General features: G+C 44.9%; 1 protein-coding gene across 1 annotated transcript in view; it reads left to right on the top strand.

Moving 5' to 3' along the window:
• The window catches only part of SLC30A9 (solute carrier family 30 member 9), a 519,567-nt gene that overhangs the window by 472,512 nt on the left and 25,611 nt on the right, over positions 1–21,444 (top strand). The window contains exon 17 of the mRNA XM_069201808.1: positions 9,809–9,922. Coding sequence (XP_069057909.1) covers positions 9,809–9,922 — 114 coding nt within the window. The remainder of the gene's footprint in view (positions 1–9,808; positions 9,923–21,444) is intronic.

Here is a 21,444-nt window from a genome sequence, read left to right as displayed (position 1 = left end):
TCTAGTACATAGGGAAATGTTCAGCCTGAAAGACATACTTTGAAAATTGCGAAAATCAGTCCTGTCTCAATAAGGTTCTAATAACTTCCTCTACCCATGATGCATTGTGCTGGCAGTTGCTGCACAGACCTGATTCTTTCCCCTGGCTCATGAGAGAAGTATCCCAGAGTGTGTCTTTTCAACTCTGTTTTTATGACTGAATTTTAGTCAAGATTTCCCTTTTCACATTTGTTACTCAGAACTTAAAGAACTAGAAAGGAGTTAGGCTTAAAGACGTGCTCCAAAACATAAGAGCAGAAGAAGAGATAAAGAAGAATAGGTCAGAGAGACCATTGTCTCGACCAGCTAACTCCTGGAAACTCCCACAGGGGGAAATATATAGAAAGAGGATGAGTAGGAAAGACTAACATCGCCATCATCATTCTTGATGGTAGTTCAAGACTGACGTTGAAGGTACCACTGTTGCCATTTAGGGCTTTGGCCCAATGTGGTGAGCTTTGACGGTTGGCTCAACATCAGCTCCGTCTCATTGACTTCATAAAAGAAATTCCAGATGTTCGACACTGTGGCATTCATAGACAATGGGGACCTGATGAGAATTTGCCCTCAAAGAATGTGCTATACGGTCACCATCAAGGATGACAGGTTCTTTTTCGGTGAAGTTGATGCGGATGACTGCATTGCAGTCTGTTGATTGTCCTCCCAAGATCAGCTCTATAGTTACCAAGGAAGAGGATGTGTTGTTACAGCCAGAGCTGCCACATTTTGAACCTGTCTCTGGGCAAATAATTTCCCTATGTTTAAATTATTATTATTTTTTTTTAAATTACCTTGTGTAATGTAACCGCATTTCATATAAAGCACTATGATGCCCTTTTGTAGTTTGGGCTACATAGAACTACAAAAATACATTTAAAAAAACAGAAGCTCACAGCTTCAGGCCATTCACTGACACCCAAATCAATGCTAAGATTCTCAAATTATCAGGCTCTCAAGCATAAAAGACTTCAGACCATTCCAGAAAAATCCCTTCCAGAAGTCCACCTCAGCCTTCACATGTGCGTGCTTTCCAGATCCAGCTCTGCTTCCTTCTTTTCCCATGAGGTCCATCCTTTCTTTTGAAGATTCAATACAGGTGCCTTTATCCCAAATATTATTTCCACCGATGTTGATGATGATGTCTACTTCCATATTTCCTATCAATTAAAAAAAATAATATATTTATTTCGAATTTCTCCACATACAAGATAAAACAATTGAGCATAAAACATGCCCACAATAAAAGTTGAGCCAGACATCAATTACAAGCCTTATTAGTATATTCATAGGCATCTTCTGATTTAGGCATACCAGTAAGACAAATATTAAATAAAATGGGGGATTACGTAGTTCATCACAGGATTACACACAACCTCACGCAAATTATTACATTATTTGTTGGTTCTTATCAAGAATAAAGAAATGCCTCCACCAAGCCCTTCATCGCTTGAGGGTTGACATTCCCCAATACCCCAGAGCAGTAGATCTCCTTCAAGGTCAAGATTATTGCATTCAGATGCAGATTAATTTTGTTCATCTCATACGCCATATTCTCCAGCTTTCTCTGTACTGTTTTTGACCTATTGACAATATCACAAAATTCCATGATGTCCTAGAAAGAGGCAATTCAAAACTGAATATTCTTTTAGAAGCTCTTCAACCTGTAGTTTCTCTGATCATAGAGATATGAGAGCTGCTCCAAAACCTCTCTCATTGTGCGTTCCAGGACTTATTGACATTGCAGAGGATGTTCCTTATTCCAGCTATAGTGAAGGATGCAACACCATGTCGCATGAAAAAATATAGAGCTCTTCAATAGGACCCAGAGTTATGAAAAACAGATCCAAACCAGACTCTGTCATATTTACTTCTGTGCGGAGCTGACATGCTTCACCACAGGAAGCTACTATTTCTCCAGAGAGAGAAAGTGTCTAGACGCAGCTGGCAGAAATATGTGGGACTGCAGCCAACCACTTGAACGCCAGCCCTAGTGTTTTCTTATAGGCAATGTAGAGGGTAATGCCCATATAACTCCCAGTCCCTGGGCTATCGAACAAAAAGCAACAAAGCTGGGTTAGCAAGGGGAATATATTAAATCCTCCTTTTGCACAATGACACCATCAGTTGTCACTAGAACCACATGGTTACACAAAATCCATCCAATGTAGTCAGTCATATGCCATAGTTTCTGGGCCCAATAGCCTCAGAGGCTATTGGGCCCAGAAACCTTGGCATATGACGGACAACCTTGGGTAGATTTTGTGTCCATAGGACTGGTTGTAACCTCCTCACTTCCAACTTTGGAAATTACAAGGAATCCTATAAAGAACATTTGCAATTGTTTTTTATTTATGTGTGTGTTTTTATTTATCTTATGTTTGGATTCAAATATCTTGTATGTCGTACCGTCAAGTGAAGGTGTTGCAGCACAATTTTTGAATTTTGGGGGAAAAAAACAAATAATTATTATTATTTGAAGGAATAAATGTGTTTCCATTGATAATTGATGGTGTCATTGTGCATAAGAAGGATTTAATGTATCTCACTTGCTTACCCAGCTTTGGTGCTTGTTGTTCTACTGCTCTCTTAGGCAAGTACCATGGAAAAATATTTGAAGGAATGAGATTCTTCACCTACGACCTCCCTAGACACTGGCAACAGAATTTCTTTGGCATGTTGAATGAAAGCTCCTTAATGTCAAACCAAGTGACATATTCATTAGTGGATCCAGCTGAGTTAGCTGCGGATGGATACTGCCATGGAATATTCCTCTGAAGGTCTTAAAGACTCCACCTATCCACTGTGAAACCAGTGCTGACGATTGAGTTTTCCTTTCTCGGGATCTGCTATATTTGGTCAGCGTGGTAAAGGAGTAATGCTGAAAGTGAAGAATGAGATGGAGACCTGGAAAGCAGTAAGCTCGGTGAAACATAAAATGTTCTTTAAACTGCAATACAAGCTCAGGAAAAGGAGTCTTTACACAATACCCCACATTACTCCCTATTTGGCCACTGTTACCCACTCTAGTATGGGAAGCAGTAACTCTACAGATATATCCGCATATGAGACTAAACAAGTTATCTGTGTAATAGCTATGTGAGTGTGAGATGTGTACTTCCACATCCCCATAGCAAGGCATCACAGAACGTTCCTAGGATTTGTGCTAGGGGACCTGATATTTTCAATACACCGCCCTACCATTCAGCCGAAAATAGGGTCCTATCACATTTTCCAAATTTGTGGCAGTTTTAGCAGCTCACCTGCAAAGGAAGGGATTCTTCTTCTAGCCTTTACCTGGACAACTGGCTAATCAAAGCACACAGCCATTTGAAAGATAAACTGGATTTCACAACAACTTTCAAACTGCTCTGCAGAATAGGTCTCCAAATAAACTTTCAAAGTTCTGTCTTAATTCCAGTACACAGTTTGTCCTATCTGGGTGCAGCAATAGATACCATAAAAAAAGATAGTGTATCTTTCAGAGGGAAAGGTCATCTATCGAAGAAAAGTGGCGTTTCCTGTGGTATACCACCAACCCAACAGCTTGGCAGCTCTCCTCCCATCTTGATTTTATGGCATCTTGTATCTACATTTTCCTGAATGTGAGGCTGAATATGAACCCCCTTTGGCAATGTCTTGAAGATTAGTGGTCTCCGAGATGAGACAGATGTGACGACAAAACACAGGTAACTATCTACATGAAAGAACCCATTACATGGTACTGTAAGAGTTAGAATCTACTCAAACGAGTAGTTTTTCAGAAACAGATAGCATCACAAATTACTGTAACAAATGCACCTTCGACAGGATGGTGAACTCCTCTATATCATCTGTTAGTTCAGGTAAGGAGTGTAAACAAGAAATGTTCATACCACAATAACTCTCTGAAGCAGAGAGCAGTCTGCCTTGCTCTCAAGGCTTTGCCTCAGTCTCTGACAACAAATAGAATTTTGATACAAACAAACAGCACCATGACTAATGCACAATCTAAGCAGACAGAGAGGTACATGGTTGAGGTCGCTGACCCTAGACGCACAGTTGATCTGGCAATGGGCTTCAGCCACACATCACAATAACACTGCTGATCCTGTCATTGGGCGATGTCCATGATAGATCCGCACCTCATGTGTTTGCGGTGTTGGGAGCGCGACCACAATTCAAAGTCATGCTCCGAGTGCTGAGCCTTTGAGGGAGCGGTCCCTAAAGCTGATGGTGGTATCTGTTGAGAGGAAGGTCCTTGAACCAGTCGCAGAGTCCGAAGCTGTTATTGTCCCATTAGAAGGCCTTGAGTTAATCGAGTAAATCAAGGCACAAGAAAAAATCCAAGACTTCGAATTGCTCTTCGATTTCTTCATGTCCATCAGCCAACACATCAAAGGAGTGTCACCATTTTAGGCCTCGTTCTGCGGAACTTGTGCATGGGCAGACTCTGCGCCTCTTCAAATTTCTAGGAGCCAGAGCGACCCCTGCCCAGCTTAAAGATTTTTGTGAGGCCATACACCTCATTTCTCAAACCTAATAGAGCTCCTTCAGGCCCTGCAGGGCCAGGGGGGGCCCATTGGGGTTCCATGGTGGCTGATCCAGCCCTGGCACCAAGCAGCTCCTAGGGATCCAGTCCTGGACATGGACCGGTCCTACCATTTCAACCTTCCCCGATGTCGACGCTCCCGGTGTCACTGTCCCCATTGTAATTAATCCTGACTCCCACACAGAGTTAGATGGTGCCACCTGAATCCGGAACCAGCAGGAGCTTTGCCTCCTTCCTCAGATCCCGAGCCCTGTTTCTCTGGGCTAAGCCTTGGGAAAGAATGGGAGGGGTTGCTGGACTCTTTAGAATGCCAGCCTTACGAATGTGAAATGGCCTGGCATGAGGACTTGGGTGAAGCCAGCGGACTGGACATATCACCAAATACTGGCATGCTTTCTCCCCCTACCTTGGCTATGGAGAAGGGAGCCTTTTATGCAGTGGTGGTGATGAGGCCGTCAAGACTAATCCCTTGAGCTTCCACTTCAGAACTCATGCTCCCGTTCAATGATGTCCTCACTGACATCCTACTGGGTATCTGGTCCAAACCCAGCACATGGGCTTTTGTGAACAGGTCATTGTGGTCAGTGAACACTGTATGCCTTTTGGGCCGTTATTCCCACATGCTGTGGGATCTAGCTGTGCAAGTGCTGCCAAGGTCCCGGAGGAGGCCCGGGCTGTACTCTCTCAGGCTGTTGCTGATGGGAGGGATGCAGCAAAGTTCACAGTTCGTTGCAGACTTGACAGAGCCGACTCACTAGGAAGAGTGGTTTCCGCAACAGTGGCCCTGAGGCGCCACACCTGGCTGAGGACGTCTAGCTTTTCCGGGGATGTCCAGGCTTTTTTGATGGTTATGCCCTTTGATGGTACCCATCTCTTCAGAGACAAGGCATACTCTGCTCTCCAGTGCTTCAAGGATTCTTGTGCTATGGCCAGGTCCGTGCCCCTCATGGCACCCCCTGACCCCCCCAATCTGTCTTTCGCGGCTACGGAAGGGGTCTACACCTGCGCCAATTCCTGTCCAGCCACTGTGCTGTGCATGCTGCCCAGCCTCTGTGTGGCTGAGGGTGTGAGACCCACCCACCTCGGGGGTCAGGTAGCAAGTGATCTGGTCAGTTCCTCAACCCCTCTTCCCCCCACAACAGCCTCTAAACCCTCCTAGTCTGCCTCCTTCCTCCCCCACCAAGGACACGCTGGCAGCAGGTTTAGCTATCACCTGCCCCACTGGCGATCTATCACTTCAGATAGGTGTATTTTTCAGATAGTCTGATGGAGACCCTCCCTCCCCTTCAAGGCTACCCCTCCATCCATGACACCATCTTACAATCAGATGATGGAGGATCATTTGTCCCTTCTCCGCAAAGAAGTTGCTGCTCTCCTGGCCAGGGGAGCCATAGAGAGGGTTCCAGTTCCAGAAGTTAGCTGTGGTTGATATCTGCTCTACTTTCTGGTCCCCAAAAAAGACAAGGGCCTTTGCTCTATCCTTGACCTTCGATCCCTCAATCTCTTCCTCAAGAACGAGAAGTTCAAGATGTTCATGTTGGCTCAGGTGTTCTGCCCTGGACCCCGGAGACTTGATGGTAGCATTTGACTTGCAGGATGCTTACATCCACGTTCCCATCTTGCCTGCCCATAGACATTACTTACAGTTCAGGGTAGGCCACAAGCACTTTCAGTTCTCCATTCTTCCCTTTGACCTCGGGGGTTCACAAAGGTGATGGTGGTAGTTGCAGCTCACCTGCCGCGATCAGGCGTTTCAGTCTTTCTCTATCTCGACTACTGACTGTTGAAGGCGGGCTTGCCCCAGGCTGTCTTCCACCTGCAGACGATGGTGGATCTCCTGCATTTGTTGGGGTTCACTATAAACGTGCCTAAGTCACACCTGACTCCCTCTCAGACGTTCCCTTTTATCGGAGCTGGTCTGACACAGTGCAGTTGGGGACTTATCCTCCAGAGCGGCGCGTCCAGGATATTAAGGCTATGAAATTGATGTTTCAGCCTCAACCCTGGATGTCGTGAGAATGACGCTGAGGCTGCTGGGCCACATGGCCTCCTGCATCCTGTTGGTGACCTATACCAGATAGCATATGCAGGCTCTGCAGTGGGGCCTGAAGTTCAGTGATTGCATTATCAGGGGAATCTCTCAGACATGGTCCAGATCTCGGAGGAAACTGTGCAAGATCTGCAGTGGTGGTTAGTGAACCAAAGGCAGATCCCACTCCCTTCCCCACCATATCTGACAGCAGTGACAGATGCGTCACTCCTGGGATGGGGCGGGCATCTGAGAGGGGTGGATATCTGAGGAATCTGTTCTCTGGCTGAAATGGGACTCCACGTCAACATGCTAGAGCTTCCTGCAGTCCAGCTTGCATTGAAAGCCTTTCTTTCCTCTATCAAGATAAAGATGTTGCAAGTGTTCACAGACAACACAACTACCATGCGGTCCTACAACAAGCAGGGTAGGGTGGGGTCGTGGACCCTTTGTCAGGAGGCTCTTTTCCTTTGGACTTGGCTGGAACAGCAGAGCATGTATCTCTGGTGGTTCAACATCTGGTGGGCTCTCTGAATGCCAGAGCAGACAACCTCAGCCAAAAATTCCTAGAGGATCACAAATGGCGTCTCAGTCTGAAGGTGGCGCAAGGTCTCTTTCAGCAGTGGGGAGAGCTTCAGTTAAATCTGTTTGCCTCCGCTGAGAATGTACAATGTCAGCAGTTTTGCATGTTGGAGTTTCCAAGGTAACAATCGCTCGGAGATGCTTTTCGTCTTAAGTAGAGTTCAGGCCTCCTGTACGCCTATCCACTCATACCTCTCTTGCCCAGAGTTCTCAAGAAGATCAGGCACAACCAGGCCCAAGTCATCCTTGTGGCTCCGGACTGGGCACGGAGAGTCTGGCATCCCGAGCTGCTGAGCATGTCCATCGATCCTCCTATCAGACTGCCTTTTTGGGAGTGTTCTTCACCCAAACCTGTCCACTTTCCACTGTCTTGCATGGCGATTGAGTGGTGGCAGTTGATAGCTTTTGACATTCATCCTGAAGTCTGTAATGTAATCTTAGCAGCCAGGCGTCCTTCCACCAAAACGGTATGTGCCTGTCGTCGGAAGAAATTTGTGGCATGGTGCACAGACACGTCTGTTGACCTCCTTTCTGCCCCTCTCTTGAGGTTCTGTTGTTCATTCTTTCCCTTCCTCAGTAGGGCTCTGCTTCAGGCACCCTTAAGGAATATCTGTCTAAGGTCTTGATCAACCTTCTTTGTTTAAGTCTCCTATTGTACATAGGTTCATCAGAGGTCTTGCACATCTCTTTCCTCCATCCCCATTCATTATGCCCTAATGGGATCTCAATTTGGTTCTGACTTTTTTGATGTGCTCTTCCTTCGAGCCTCTCCCCAATTGTACTCTCAGGCTTCTGCCATTGAAAACAGCCTTCCTTTTGGCAATTGCCTGCATAGTGAGTGAGCTGCAGGCCTGATCATCTAAGCTGCCCTACCTTTCCATCTATCCTGACAAAGTAGTGCTTTGCATTAGGGCCTCTTTTATGCCAAAAGTGGACACGCCTTTTCATTTAGGCCAATCAATTACCTTGTCTACTTTTTACACACCCCGCATATCCGCCTGGACTCAAAGAGAGCGTTGGTGTTCTACCTTGATCATACAAAAGAGTTCTGTGTGGATGACCAACTCTTTGTAGGGTATGTGGATGCAAAGAAAGGTCTGGCAGTGCATAAGCAGACCAACTCTGCATTAAAATTTGCTACGCACTGGCCAAAGAGCAACGCCAGCCAGGTTTGTGTGCTTATTCTACCCAAGCTAAAGCTGCAGCTACTGTGTTAGCACGTGGAATTCTGTTCCTGTACATTTGTCAGGCGGCGGCGTGGGCATCTCTGCACACATTTACCAAACACTACTGCCTGGACAGTGAGATCCAGGGACGGGCACTTTGCTCGTTTAGTACTGCAGGACTTTCTTGTTTGAAATTGGTTTGCAGCCCACCTCCGCAGCTGGAAGTCTGCAGCTGGAAGTCTTTAACAGATAGACAATTTACTTACCCTGGTAGAGACTAAATCTAGTTGCAGAAACCTTACCCACCCATCCTCTCCACTCTACAAACTGATTTCTAGGGGCAGCGACTCCCGTTTAAGGACCTTAGTTTTGACACACCACTAGTCAATGTTCTTCATGGCTCTCCGCTTCTGGTGTAGAAAGTCGTGAAAAGAAATTGACGTTGGCGCACCTGGGTACCACCTATGTAGCATCCCCGATGTACTTTCCGTCGCTGATGATTAACTTGGAGCTGAAGGACGCAACATACTGGCTCGCATGGGTACAGCTCGAAAAAATCTTCCGGATCCAGTCTGACGCCTGGGGAGAATTCAAAGGAAGGAATCTGCAGTCAGATATAGCCTCTACCAGATAAGGCGTTACCAAAAGTAAGTAACTTGTCAGTCTGTTCCCTATACCGAGGGGATTGCATCATAGATGCCTGCTTTCACCCTTCCTTTTTGTCCAAGCACCAGAACTGCTTTCAGAAGCGATCCGGAAGTCTGAAGACGTAGTAGGTATATTTAGATGCATTGGCCCAGCGAAATCCTCCTTATTTACAAATGATCTGTCTTTTGACTCTTCTTAGGGACCTTTCTTGAAAGAGACAGATGTGCTTGACAATCCTAAGGCCCTACCCAAATTCTTGAGAAGCACGTCATTCTCCAACACACACCGCCAAGTGCAAAAGGGACACACCATGGCTGCATGCTGTATCCTCAGTGGCATAGCAAAATGAATACCATCCTGAGTGGAAGTCTCACCTTCCTCCAATATCTGGACGCATGAGGGTTTTACCTCATAGCCCTATTATTCCTTCCATCTTGCTGCACTGAAATACAGTACTGTCTCTCCTTTCCCCTTACTGTCCTCCCTTAACTTTCCTGGCTCTAGCTCTTTTTGAATTCTTACATATGCACGGCACCAAGTCATGGTCTGTTCAGTTTTGTCCTTTTGCACTGTACATTAGACGTGGAATATTTTATTTGCTCCCGCATTCTCCTAGGCAAACACCTTTTATATTAATGTTTTATCTTAAGAAGTGCTTATGGCACTGCCTATAATGTGGTCAGTGCCTAATCAATTAATGTTCAATTTTACCATGCTATGTTTTATTATCATGAAAAACATCAGTAAGGAATTGTTGCAAAAATATGAACATATACACTTTGATGTTTTCAAGCATTTAAAAGCCTATTTTTCCAGGACATTCTGCAAGTAAAGAATCCTGAGGATTTAGAAGCATTTATGCTAAAACATGGCGAAAATATTATTGACACTTTAGGAGCTGAAGTAGATCGTCTTGAAAAGGAATTGAAGGTAAGACTTATGTGAGACAAGTATGTCAATAAATGTGTTATGCCCCACATCATTAGTAAAAACTGGTATTTCCCATACATATGTGTCATGTTTGAAACATTCCCCTAACTTAATTTTAGATCATGTGAAACTCTGTATATGCTAGCTATTTTGCATAGCAACAGTAGATGTTCAGAAGCACCTTTCTATGTCACATTGGTGCGCCAAGAGTAAAGCTGGCAACTCCTGTGCACATAGTTGCGAAGGACTATCATAAACATTAATTTTCACAAAATAAAAGTTCGGATTCACTGTTTTTATAGTCATTGTTTCTATTTTTAAGTTGGTAACATGATTCCCAGAATTTAGATTTCCAAGCAAAGTTTCACTTAGTTGAAACAGTCTCCTTAGGTGGCAAACATTTCCGTTTAAATAAGACTGGGCAGGTGTCAGAGGTATAAGACAGCCTATGTCCTTGCAAATGTTTTGTGCATACCCAGGAAGTTGTACCTTGTTGTTGATCTTCCTGGCTTTCCTTATGATAAACTCTGGCCACCTTTATGAGTGCACGTTGACAGAGTCAAATCAAGTCATGGCACATTCCAAGTATTTTGATGTATGTGCCAATCAAGAGGTGTTTTGTTGAAATATTTTTGCTTCAGGAAAAAAATGTTATGTGCTATGGCTAGTGTCATCTATGGGTGTAAATCGTACCAATTGGTAAGATTACACTAATGGAAGGAATTTCTGTTGCTTCTGTTGACTTAAATAAGCTGGGTCCTCTGAAGCCTTTTAGCATGTGAAAAATAGTGTCCAACTCATACGAGAGGCTCTTAGCACTTGGATCCACACTGAAATGCAGTAAAGCCCTTAATGTTTTGTTGCAGCAGACAAACGGGCTTGGAGAGGACACTGGCCAACATTGGGAGGGTATAGATATACGCTGCGGCATACATATGGGTGGATGGTCCCTTGCCACCACTGGAAATAGTGACCACAGCTGGCAGAAATATGCAAACACAAAAGTATCTTAACCAAAATAATTGAGCAGCTCACGTAGTGTTTGTTGCCACACCCAGAACAGTTGCTAACACGCACCCAATGGAGCACATGTAGTTCAGAGGTTCTTTGCAGCTCACCCAACTTTATAACCTGATAAGATTAGACTCTGGGTGAAGACCAATCATAGTTAAGGACAAACCATTGTTGTTCATCAGTACTACCCTACCTCATTATCAGGCAGCCACAGCCTTACTGTGCAGTGTCAGCAGAGATGGGGCAAGAGACATGTTAGTGTAAAGTGCACCACGCAGGTGTCCCAAACTCAGTCCTGTCTAGCGGCCTTGCATCATCTGTCACCACTCTGCTAAACTCTGTAAGCAGACTTCTTTGATCTTGTAGGAGAACGATCAAACCAGTAGAAGTCACCACTAATGAGGCAGATAATGTTACATTATATTATGAAATGTTAAGTTATGTTATATTATGTTACAGAATTTGTAAAGCACAGCAACTATTCCAACACATCCTGATGGTATATGGGGGGGGGGCATGGCAGGGAGCAGCAGGAGCCTGCAATACATATCTACAGGCAGAGGTTAAATAAGATTTAATGTTTTCTCTGAATCTGAAGGGACAAACTACAGATTTGAGAGGAGGAGAAGATAGTTCTAGAGTTTAGCAGCCATGTAAAAAAAAGATCAGCTCTCCATCTGAAATTAGATTAGAAATTAGAAATGCAAGGAACGGCCAGTCACCTGGTATAGGCGAAGTGAAGGGGATGAGAAGAATGGTTGAGATTGAACTTCTGCATCTAGCGGGTTGGTTGTGAGAGTAAGGAACCACTTCAGTGAAAGGTTGCAAAATGCCTTTATCAGTCAGTTTCTACAGAATGGAGTGGGAGATGGTTTCAGAGGCCACTTAGAGGTGTAATCCTGTAAGGGCTGCACAGTGCTTTTGATCTAGCATACATCTGAGGCTATCTACTACAGTTGCGACCACCGTTTCAGTACTGTGGAAGCCAGATTGAGAAAAATCAAGTAATTTGTTATCCTCTAAATAAACAGAGTTGAGTGTTGATGTGTTTTTTAATTTAAATTTATAGAAAGCGGAATAAAGTGCTATTAATTTTGTAGAACTTCTTGGTCAGCTGAGGATTTTTCAAGTAAGGGCGTGACCTGCGCATATTTTTGAGCAGGGGCCTCAGCTATACAGAGATTATAGTTTTGATGATGGAGAACACTATCTCGGGGTTAAGGCTAAAACAGGGGTTTGGGGGATTCAGTGCAGAGAAGGATCAAAATGTGAACCTAACCTAATGGATTTAACAATGGTGTGAACCTCTGTGTATGGTATAATGATTTTGATTTGGGAAATGACTGCCTGGGGCCTTTTCATCAGCAGTTGCAAGAATCCAATCCATGGGGGAATGCAAAGGGACGTTAGCATGGAGCCAACAGGTTTTAGAGTGGAAGAACTGAGACAGGTCTTGACAGAGATTTCAGGGCAAGATGGACGAGTTACACTCCTGGGAAGAGGGGGTAGATGGTTTACAGTATTAAACATCTCTCAAGCTGAGTTGATGGCAGACTCAATTTATCTGTGTAGTACGAGGCCTGAGTATCTTGAATAAAGCTTTGGTAGTTTTTGATGGTCATTTTAGTAAGTCTGAGTTTTTCACAGTACCAAGGAAATGAGGGACCAGTATAATGAGAAACAGAGTGCTTGAGGGGGAATGTTTCGCACAGTGTGTTCATGATAAATGACTGGAATGTGTCACTGGCAGCTGTGGTGTTTAAAAGGGGCAGTATGGTTTGGCTTGTGGAGTGCAAGTCAGTAAAGATGGAGTAATCTTGGACCAATTTCTGTTAAACTGTGGATGAGACTCAAGATTGGGAGGTGTCATGCAATGTTCCCAGGGGCAGGAAAAAGGTGCTGTCTGCTGGTCAGATCAATTCAAGTGCATGGGCTTCTAGTTGGATATGGTGCCTGAATTGGTGAAGATGGCATCAAGTGGCGGGGGGATTCCATAAGCATGTAGAGGCCAAGAGCATCCAGGGCCTCGACTAGGTTTATAGTTTCCAAATCTTAGTCCTAATTCAAGATAACTGAAATCTTGCCTTTTCTGGACCTTATCCTATAAGAAACTGCAGAAGCTGTAAACATTTAAAAGGAAGGGGATTTGGCTTTGATGCTACTTTTTGAAATGCCTATGGATGTGCTCTGTGTAGGATTCATTCAGTTAGCTGGCAGGCTCTTTGGGTAGGTGTGGATAGCTGAGTAGTACATTGGTATGTCCATTCTCAATGCAAGATTCTGATCATGCTTTGCATTGGAAAGACTTTTTATTGTAAGCACGTCTTTGAAGATGTTCTAGACATTAGTGGAGACACTCGGACGGGGCGCTTTCTAGTATCTTCCCAAGCAATGTAAAGTTATTTCTTTTATGACTCCAGATTTGGGGTCCAATCACAACTCTGCAAGGGCTAACATTATCAGAATTGTTGGGTGCAATACCAACATCTTTAACAGCTGCCTTAAAGCTGCCAATCAGTGCAAGGAAAAACTGTTTCTGGTGGAAACTCTTAACTGCAGATTCCTCCCCTTTTGACTATCCCAAGTGTCAAGACTGAATCCGAGGATGTTCTCCAGGAGAACTCCTAGATGTCAATAGGTGACATTGTGTGGTTTCATACTGCCTCCGCACCAGAAGTGATGGACCGGAGCCGCACATAATAAACATCAACCCTGTGCAATGACATCCATTCCTGTGTGCCTGCAGATTCCAGTGCAATTCCAGAGCACCACTCCCGACTTTGTCAGCCTTCCAACAGTTTTGAAATTCTCAAGAACAGTGTGCAAGGAAACTGTCACCACTAAAAACAACAGGTTTCAAGTAGTGCCAAGACAGGTGATCAACCTATGACCTATGTGAGGTGCTTAGCACTGGAAGAAGTCAAGGGGGAATTTTTTGAGTACAAAGAAGAGGAAGGCCTAGTTAAGGGAGGAGTCCTCCGGAGAGTGGGAAAGTATAGACGATTGGTAGGATCTCTGTCAACTTGTCTGAAGAGGGGATTGATTCCTACCCATCCAGACCCTTGTCCCTGACAATATTACAGTGTACAATACCTTAGTAAAGAGGCCCCGGCAAATATGGTGTCCAACTCGAAAAAGAGCAGACGGTCATGTTTCCTGCTCAAAATATCCTCACAAGCCCAAAAGAGGAATTAATTCCTGACTGTACTACTTAGAGTTTTGGACCAGGGTCAGGAGGCCTTCGGGGAACTAGCTGCATCAAAGGCAGTCACAGCAAGGGTAGAAAACAAGTACAGTCCCTTTACCCAAGACCCGCTTTACATCAAGGGCAACATAATTAGAGATTCCCTGATCATCTCAGCAGCTTGAAAGAAGGCAGACATACCAACCACCACCAGTCTCACACCTGATAATGAAACCGGGTGAGTGGAGATAGTGGGACCGAAGATGGAGAGATGAGTGTCGACACAGTGGTGTATTGCAGACTCCAGCGCACTGCTAAACCGATATGCCCACATGCAGCTGGGCGACATTGAGGATCTCATGCAACATCTGGCAGAGGAATATATGAAGAGGCTAAGAACGGTGATTCAAAAGGGCAAGCATATTGCCAACCCCTGCCTGAAGTCACCACCGGATGCAGGAAACACTGGCTGCAGACAATTGTGTGCAGCCACAGTGCTGAGGAGACATGCCTGGCTAGAGGTGTTAAGTTTTAAGCAGGAGGTACAAGCCTCTGAAATCAGCATGCCTTTCACGGGGGACAATCTTTGTCAGCAAAGTTTGACAATGCGTTGTAGCTCATGGGAAAAGGTAATGAGATGGCCACGGCAATGGGAATTCTGCAGTAGAAGGGGCCTTTTCAGGTAGGATTTGCTCTTAGGAAAAGAATATTCACAAGGGGAGTTTTGCAGCCTTCAATATTGCAGACCACCTTCACGCCACCAAGTGACCAGCCAAGTGCGTCATTGCAGGGCAGTATGGGTCACCATCGCAATAGACTTTTCATGGAAGAGCTGGAGGGAAAGGAATTGTTCTGAGAGGATATGAACCCTCCACCAAGTGACTTTACCAAGCTCCTCGTACACACATACCTATAGGAGGAAGAATTGGTTTGGTTCATCAGTGAGTGGAAGAAAATTCACCTTCAACAAATGGAGAACTTGATTAAACTTGGTTACTGCATAGAACAACAAGCCTCCAACATTCAGCCCATGAGAAAAGTTATGCAACAAAGAATAGCTGAGCTTGAAACATGAGGTCAACGATCTTGAACGCAAGAAAGATATAGAACAAGTTCCATCAAAGGGAAACAACTAAGGAGTCTACTCCATATATTTCCAGATAGGCAAACCTACTTTAGATCCAAGGGCTTTGAACATATTTATAAAGACACAAATATTCAAGTTGACAACACTTCAGGAGATCCTTCCACTGCTGGAAAATGGTACTGTATGGCAACTATATATCTCAAAGATGTCTACCTACACATACCAATGAACAGCAGACATAGGATGTTCCTGCTGTTTGCCCTGCAAAAGGTATATTAACAGTTCATGGTCCTACCTTTCTGGATAAAATGTGCTCCAAGGGTTTTCACAAAGTGCCTTATAGTAACAATGGAACACCTGCTCCGAAGGGGAATACATGTTCACCCATATTTATACAACTGGCTGGTAAAGGTGATATCATTCAAACACAGAACAACATGCATAAGGATACTTTACAAACTGGCCTTCTTCCTGACCTTGGGAAAATCATCCCCAACCCCAGAGTGGAAAGAGATATTCTTAGGAACAGTGAAAGCCAAGCCCTTCCCTGTAATGGGAAGTTCATGCACTGATAGAGCAATCTCACCTTTACCATAAGGGCCAGTATCTGACTTTGAGGACATGTCACCTTTCATAACCCTAATACACTATGTGAAGTTTTCACATGAGGATACTCCAGGAGTGGCTACAACAGCAATGGTCAAAGGCAACCTGGAGCTGGGAGGATGTAGTCGTTGTCACAGACCAAGTACAGTAGGAGATACAGTAGTGGAATACAAACAAATTCTACAATAGGCAGACCTTTAAAATGACAATTATTTTTGTAACCATGACAACAGACACATCACATACAGAGTGGAGATTCTATATGAAAAAGCTAAACACAGGCATGTATCGAGCCCAAAAGCTACAGCAAAATGCATAAATGCTTTGGAGCTAAACGGTCCTGTTAGCCCTCAAGCCCTTCAAGACATATGAAGGGTGAAGGACAGTTCAGATTCAACAACAAATAGGTGGACAAAATATCATGTGCAGTCCAGACTAGCACAGGACATAAGGAAATAGGCTATTTAAAACGTAGAAGCAGACAGGCTAAGATGACAAGCAAACGTAAATAGGTGCCCAGGCATCTCTTCTGCTTCAGAACGACATTGACCTTGCCATTCCCTTCTGACACATGTTGCTGTCTGTCTTCTGCAGTTTTTATTGTTGGCTTCTTGTTCTACCCCCAACTCAGTAACTGCCCTTCTTGTTTGTGCCATTTGACCGTGTCTGTTTAGTTGCTCTTTTTTGCATCCTTTGCTCCTCCTACTGCTCCGTTTTGCATCTTGGACTCTTCTGTTAGCTATGGCCCCCGGACTTGTTCCGCCAATAGCTTTCTCCCACTTTTCCACTCCAGACAAACTTTTCTGTTCTCCCCACCGGACTTTACCGCTCTTGCAGAGCCTTCCCAACATGCCTTGCCCTCTCCCCCCATGCTCCTCCCACTCTCCAAGGTCCTACCTAGTGGAGACTGCAGCACACATGCACAGTGGATGCCCCAAAGGCAAGCCCATCTGTGCCCATCCACGCCTGGACTGCAGCCAGCGCCAGGAACCCTGGTCCAAATGCCTCCCGCAGCTAACACCGCTGACAAACTCTACCTGCTCAACCCTGAACGCCGCCATGAATGCTGAATTCAAGTTGTACCTCAGTCCACAGTGGGTCCTTTTGCCTGTTCTCTTTGCCATTTCACCTGCCTCCACACAGCAGTTCCCACTGCCCACCCAAATATCGCACCTCTCACAAAGCCAGAAGTCAAGACCCGCACTCACACGGCACCATACGCCCACCCTGCACAACACTCACTCACATGCATCCTCCTCAGCAAATACTCACTCGGCAAGCATTCCACTAATATTCAGAACCTTATTGACTCCAACACACCGAACCTACTCTTTCTCACTTGAAACATGACTCAATCCCACATCAGCATGGGACATCTCTGCAGCCATCCCAACTGAATGCAAAGTCTTGCACCAGGACCGACTCCATAAACCAGGAGGAGGACCCATCATCATCCACAGGGACATCATCAACTGTACCTCTTACACTGATCCAGAAGCCACTTTTATTGAACACATGCACTTCAAGCTTCAGACAAACAGTAAAACCACTATCAAAACACGCTTGCCTACTGGACCCCTGGACCTTGCACACACTTCAGCAATCTCCTCACTTCACCCCTCACCATATAAACAAAAGACTTCAGACTCCTATGCTATCCCATCTTTCATCTTGATAACCCCATGGGCTCCATCTCCACGGATTTGCTTGACTTTCTGCAGAACATCAGTCTCACCCAGCACGTACAAGGCCCCACCCATATCACTGGACACACCCTTGTCCCCATCTTCTCCTCCATCAACATGGTTATAGTGAGCCACATCACTCCACTCACATAGACAGACAACTCCATCATCTACTTGCACATAACAGGGCCACCAACCATCCCTACGGAGTCTAGCAGCACCCCGAGTTGCTTCTGGAAGAAAGTTACAGAAGCAGAATAGCTCAATGCTTCAGTCTCTTGCCATTCACATCCGAACCCAAGGACCTCATCTGCGGAGTCCCACACAGATCATCACTCAGCCCTATTCAGATTTCAAAGTAGATTGCTCAGGCTGCTATGGTGGCTGACAGACCACAACCTGACCTGCGGCAGGCCTCTGTCCAGTCATCACCCAGCGTAAATGTTGGGGACAAATTTGACACTGCTGGCGTTTAGGCAAGACGCCTCAGGGAGGTGGAGATCAGAGGCCTCTGGTCTCCAGCAGGGATCCAGCTCCTTACCAATGTACTGTAACTTCAGACAATCCGTTTGCCCATAAAAACCTTCCTGTTATTCATCAAAGGAAAACTGGTGCAGATCCGCACTGACAACATAACCTCCATATGGTACTGCAACAAGCATGGCGGTGTGAGAACCTGCATCCTGTGCAAGGAGGTGCTTCGTCCCTGTAGGTGGCTGGGCCATCAGAAAATCTCTTTGGTCACCTAGCAAGGTCCCAGAATGCTTAAGCAGACAAACGGAGCAGGTGTTGCTTGGTTTACCACGTGTCGAGCCTCAATCCCGAGATAACACAGTTTGTTGTCGACAGTTGGTGTTCATCGCGGCTGGGATAGAACAAAGGGCTGTTGCATGCATTTATACCACTACCTTTTCACCCAGGAGTTCGGAGGAAGGTAATGACGGACAGGAGGGTGCAAGTCATCTTAATCACTGAAGATTGGCCTAGGATAGTGTGGTACTCCAAGCTCCGAGAATTTGCTTTCCAATTAGGTTACCACTTAGGCAAACCTTCTGCCTCAACAACAGGTCAGGGTCCTGCTTCCAAGTCTCCATACTCTACACTCCTTGTGTGGAGGCTGAACGGAAGTACTTGAATGTGTTTGAGTTGCCAACCGAGGTGATTGATGTGTTTCTCTTGGCCAGAGACAGTCCTGACAGTCTATGCAGGTTGCTGGGTGAAATTTTATCAGACCCCTGTCGCTTGGCCACTGGCCAGGCAGGAGCTACTGAGCTATAGCTGTGGGCCTGCGGTTATTTGCCTTTGTCGTCCTGGGGCCTTTCCTCCTATGACTCTGAAAACTGAGCCATGTACAACCCTATTAGCTGTTAACTTTCAGTACTAGCAGTGTTGAGCAGTCAGAGGTTGCCCAGAGGTCATGTGCGCTCAGTACCCAACACCACCCTAGCAGTGTAATAAGTGAATTGTCCAGTCCAGTGCTTCTTTATTTAAAAGAAAAAAAAAGGACTTTATTACAGAGACCGCAAAATACTACACACAACGATAACGCTGGATATCTGACTTGTGGGTGTGAGTCTCTTATGCTTCAAAGTGGAATGACCCCTCCGTCCGTCAAACTACCAGACACTTACTTCATACCCTTTCTCCCTTTGTCTCAGTCTCGGGGTCCCCAGGGTTAATGTAGCATAATTTCTAGTATGGATGCCGAGCTTTCCCTCACTTCTCCCACCATAAAGGCTCAAAGGCTCCAGGCCGTTTTTAGTCTCTTAGCCGCCTGTAGTGATGTGGCGCAGGTGCCTCGTTAAACCTTTCCGCAGCGGCTGGTCCAGCGGCAGTGGACGAGTCCTTCTGGAGAGGCACCTGATGGCCCTACTGGAGGTGAGCAGCTGTTGGCCATAAAGCGAGTCTTGGAGAGACCACGACAGGTGTTGGCACAGGCCCTCTGCTAGGCTCCACTGATCATTCAGCCTGGACGAACTTCGAGTATTGGGCAGGTCACTTAAGTATGTCTTTTATATTTTCACCTAATTTTAAAGTCAATTTAACCTTTGTTTTTGGTTACGGTGGGGTAAAATGTACATATCTCAATGAAAACGCTAGCGGTGCATCGTGAATAGCACTGCTGCCATAATATAATGCTTGAATTCTTCACCCTCATATTCCGTCCAGTAAGAGCACATCATTCCAGAGCTTGCTGGTGACAATTATTATTTATTTTGCAATAGTACAGTCATCCATAATAGTGGAAGTGCATCTCGACTTTTCAGCTTTGATCACAATGCTGGCTGCCATATTGTGTTTCCTAAATACATGCAGTGAAGTAACATGACCGTATAAAACGCACTACTCCGGAATACCAATAAGTGCGCCATCTTATGTTAACTTAAATTCTTCACAGCATTACTGTACATCCACAGAATTCATGAAGGCGTTGAACATTTTCCCAGTTCATTGAGTTGTCATGTATACATATTTCAGTGGTGGCGGCTGTAGTTAGTAATTTGGTGCTTTCCAAGAATTTGCCAATTCATGCCGGGCTAAGGGCTACTGGTAACATCAGGTATCACTCATATCTCACAGTTGTATTATACTTTGGATTGATAGAAAGCAATTCTCCAAAGACTTTCCAAGCTTCAAAGTCAGGTATTGCACCACTGTTCCCTGATATATTGGAATTCACCTGTGATTCATTTAGGATCTTTCTGGCGACAAAGATGCTCTTGCCATAACCTCATCCTTTAACAGGGCCTCTATTATAATCTTCTTCTGCTATTATTATATTATTGAAGTTAATTAAATTAGTCCAAAAATCATTGAGATTTTTCTTTCAATCCCTCTGTAAGTTGTATTTGAACTGTGTGGATGACATCTGGTTCATTTGGATGTCTGCCAAGTGTTTCGATTTGTACATAATCGGTAGTCTCCTCCTCAATCAGGTATGGGTTGAGTTTCTGATGGGCTATTATTATTTCCATCACAATTTCTAGTATGGTCCCCACGTCCCACAATAGAGCTGTCTTTCTGTTAGGCATCTTGTTTCCTTGCTGCAGCTACCCTTTTCTTCTGAGGTAGTTTTGATAGCTCTAACCCTCAGCTGGCTCCACTTGGCTGCTGAAAAGTTGGTTTCTTGTCAGATCCTGGGGAAGAACTGACACTGTTGTATATTTGGTACCATACCCACTGGTAAACACGTTTAGTATTCAATGTTTATTCTGTGAAGTAGAATCGGGAAACACCACATCTACCTGGTAGACCTTTCTTTCTGACCGAAGTGGCATTTCTTTCTCTTTGGTTAGGCACTGTCTAGTTATATAATTTGTTCGTGTGTGAATAGCCATAGCTTGCGGTTTTGTAGGTTTTTACACAACTCCTATCTAATTAGTACCCCTATTTTGTAGTTCACACTCTTAATTGTCTATACATATTTATAATTTCAGTGAGCATTTCTCTAGTCTCTGCTATAGAGAGGTGGTCTCATTGTGGTGTGGATGTTGCTAGCAGTCACAAAGTTTATCTTAGAATTGTAAGTCACCCTAAGCATTCCCTTTGCAGTGCATGTGGGAGTTTTTCCTGCAACAGTTTTGTGTTCATTGTGCGTCAGAGGCACTTCGTTGTACTTAATTGGATCATATTGAGATGAGGCAGTCCTGACACTCTTTGGGGATAGGCCTGCTGTTTCTGTAGCTTCTAGTTCAAAACAGGAGCAGAATACCTCTATTGTATATACTGGGCATATGCTGACTACTAGTACTACTTCACCCGTATTTAATTGTAATCCTCTGCTCACAAATGGGCAGTAAGGGGTGAGAGAACATTCTCTGGAATTCTGACCCTGGCATCAGGGGATTAGGTAGAGTTTTTCTCACCCCTTTACTCTGAATCACCATGCAAAGATTATTATCTAACCCATATCTGTTGCCCAAAGCATATAGAGAAAACGCCTATC

This window comes from Pleurodeles waltl, chromosome 1_2 (assembly GCF_031143425.1).
Source record: "Pleurodeles waltl isolate 20211129_DDA chromosome 1_2, aPleWal1.hap1.20221129, whole genome shotgun sequence".
NCBI classification, from domain to species: Eukaryota; Metazoa; Chordata; class Amphibia; order Caudata; family Salamandridae; genus Pleurodeles; species Pleurodeles waltl.
The sequence above is the reverse complement of the archived record's forward strand: the minus strand, read 5'-3'. Positions and strand labels throughout refer to the sequence as shown.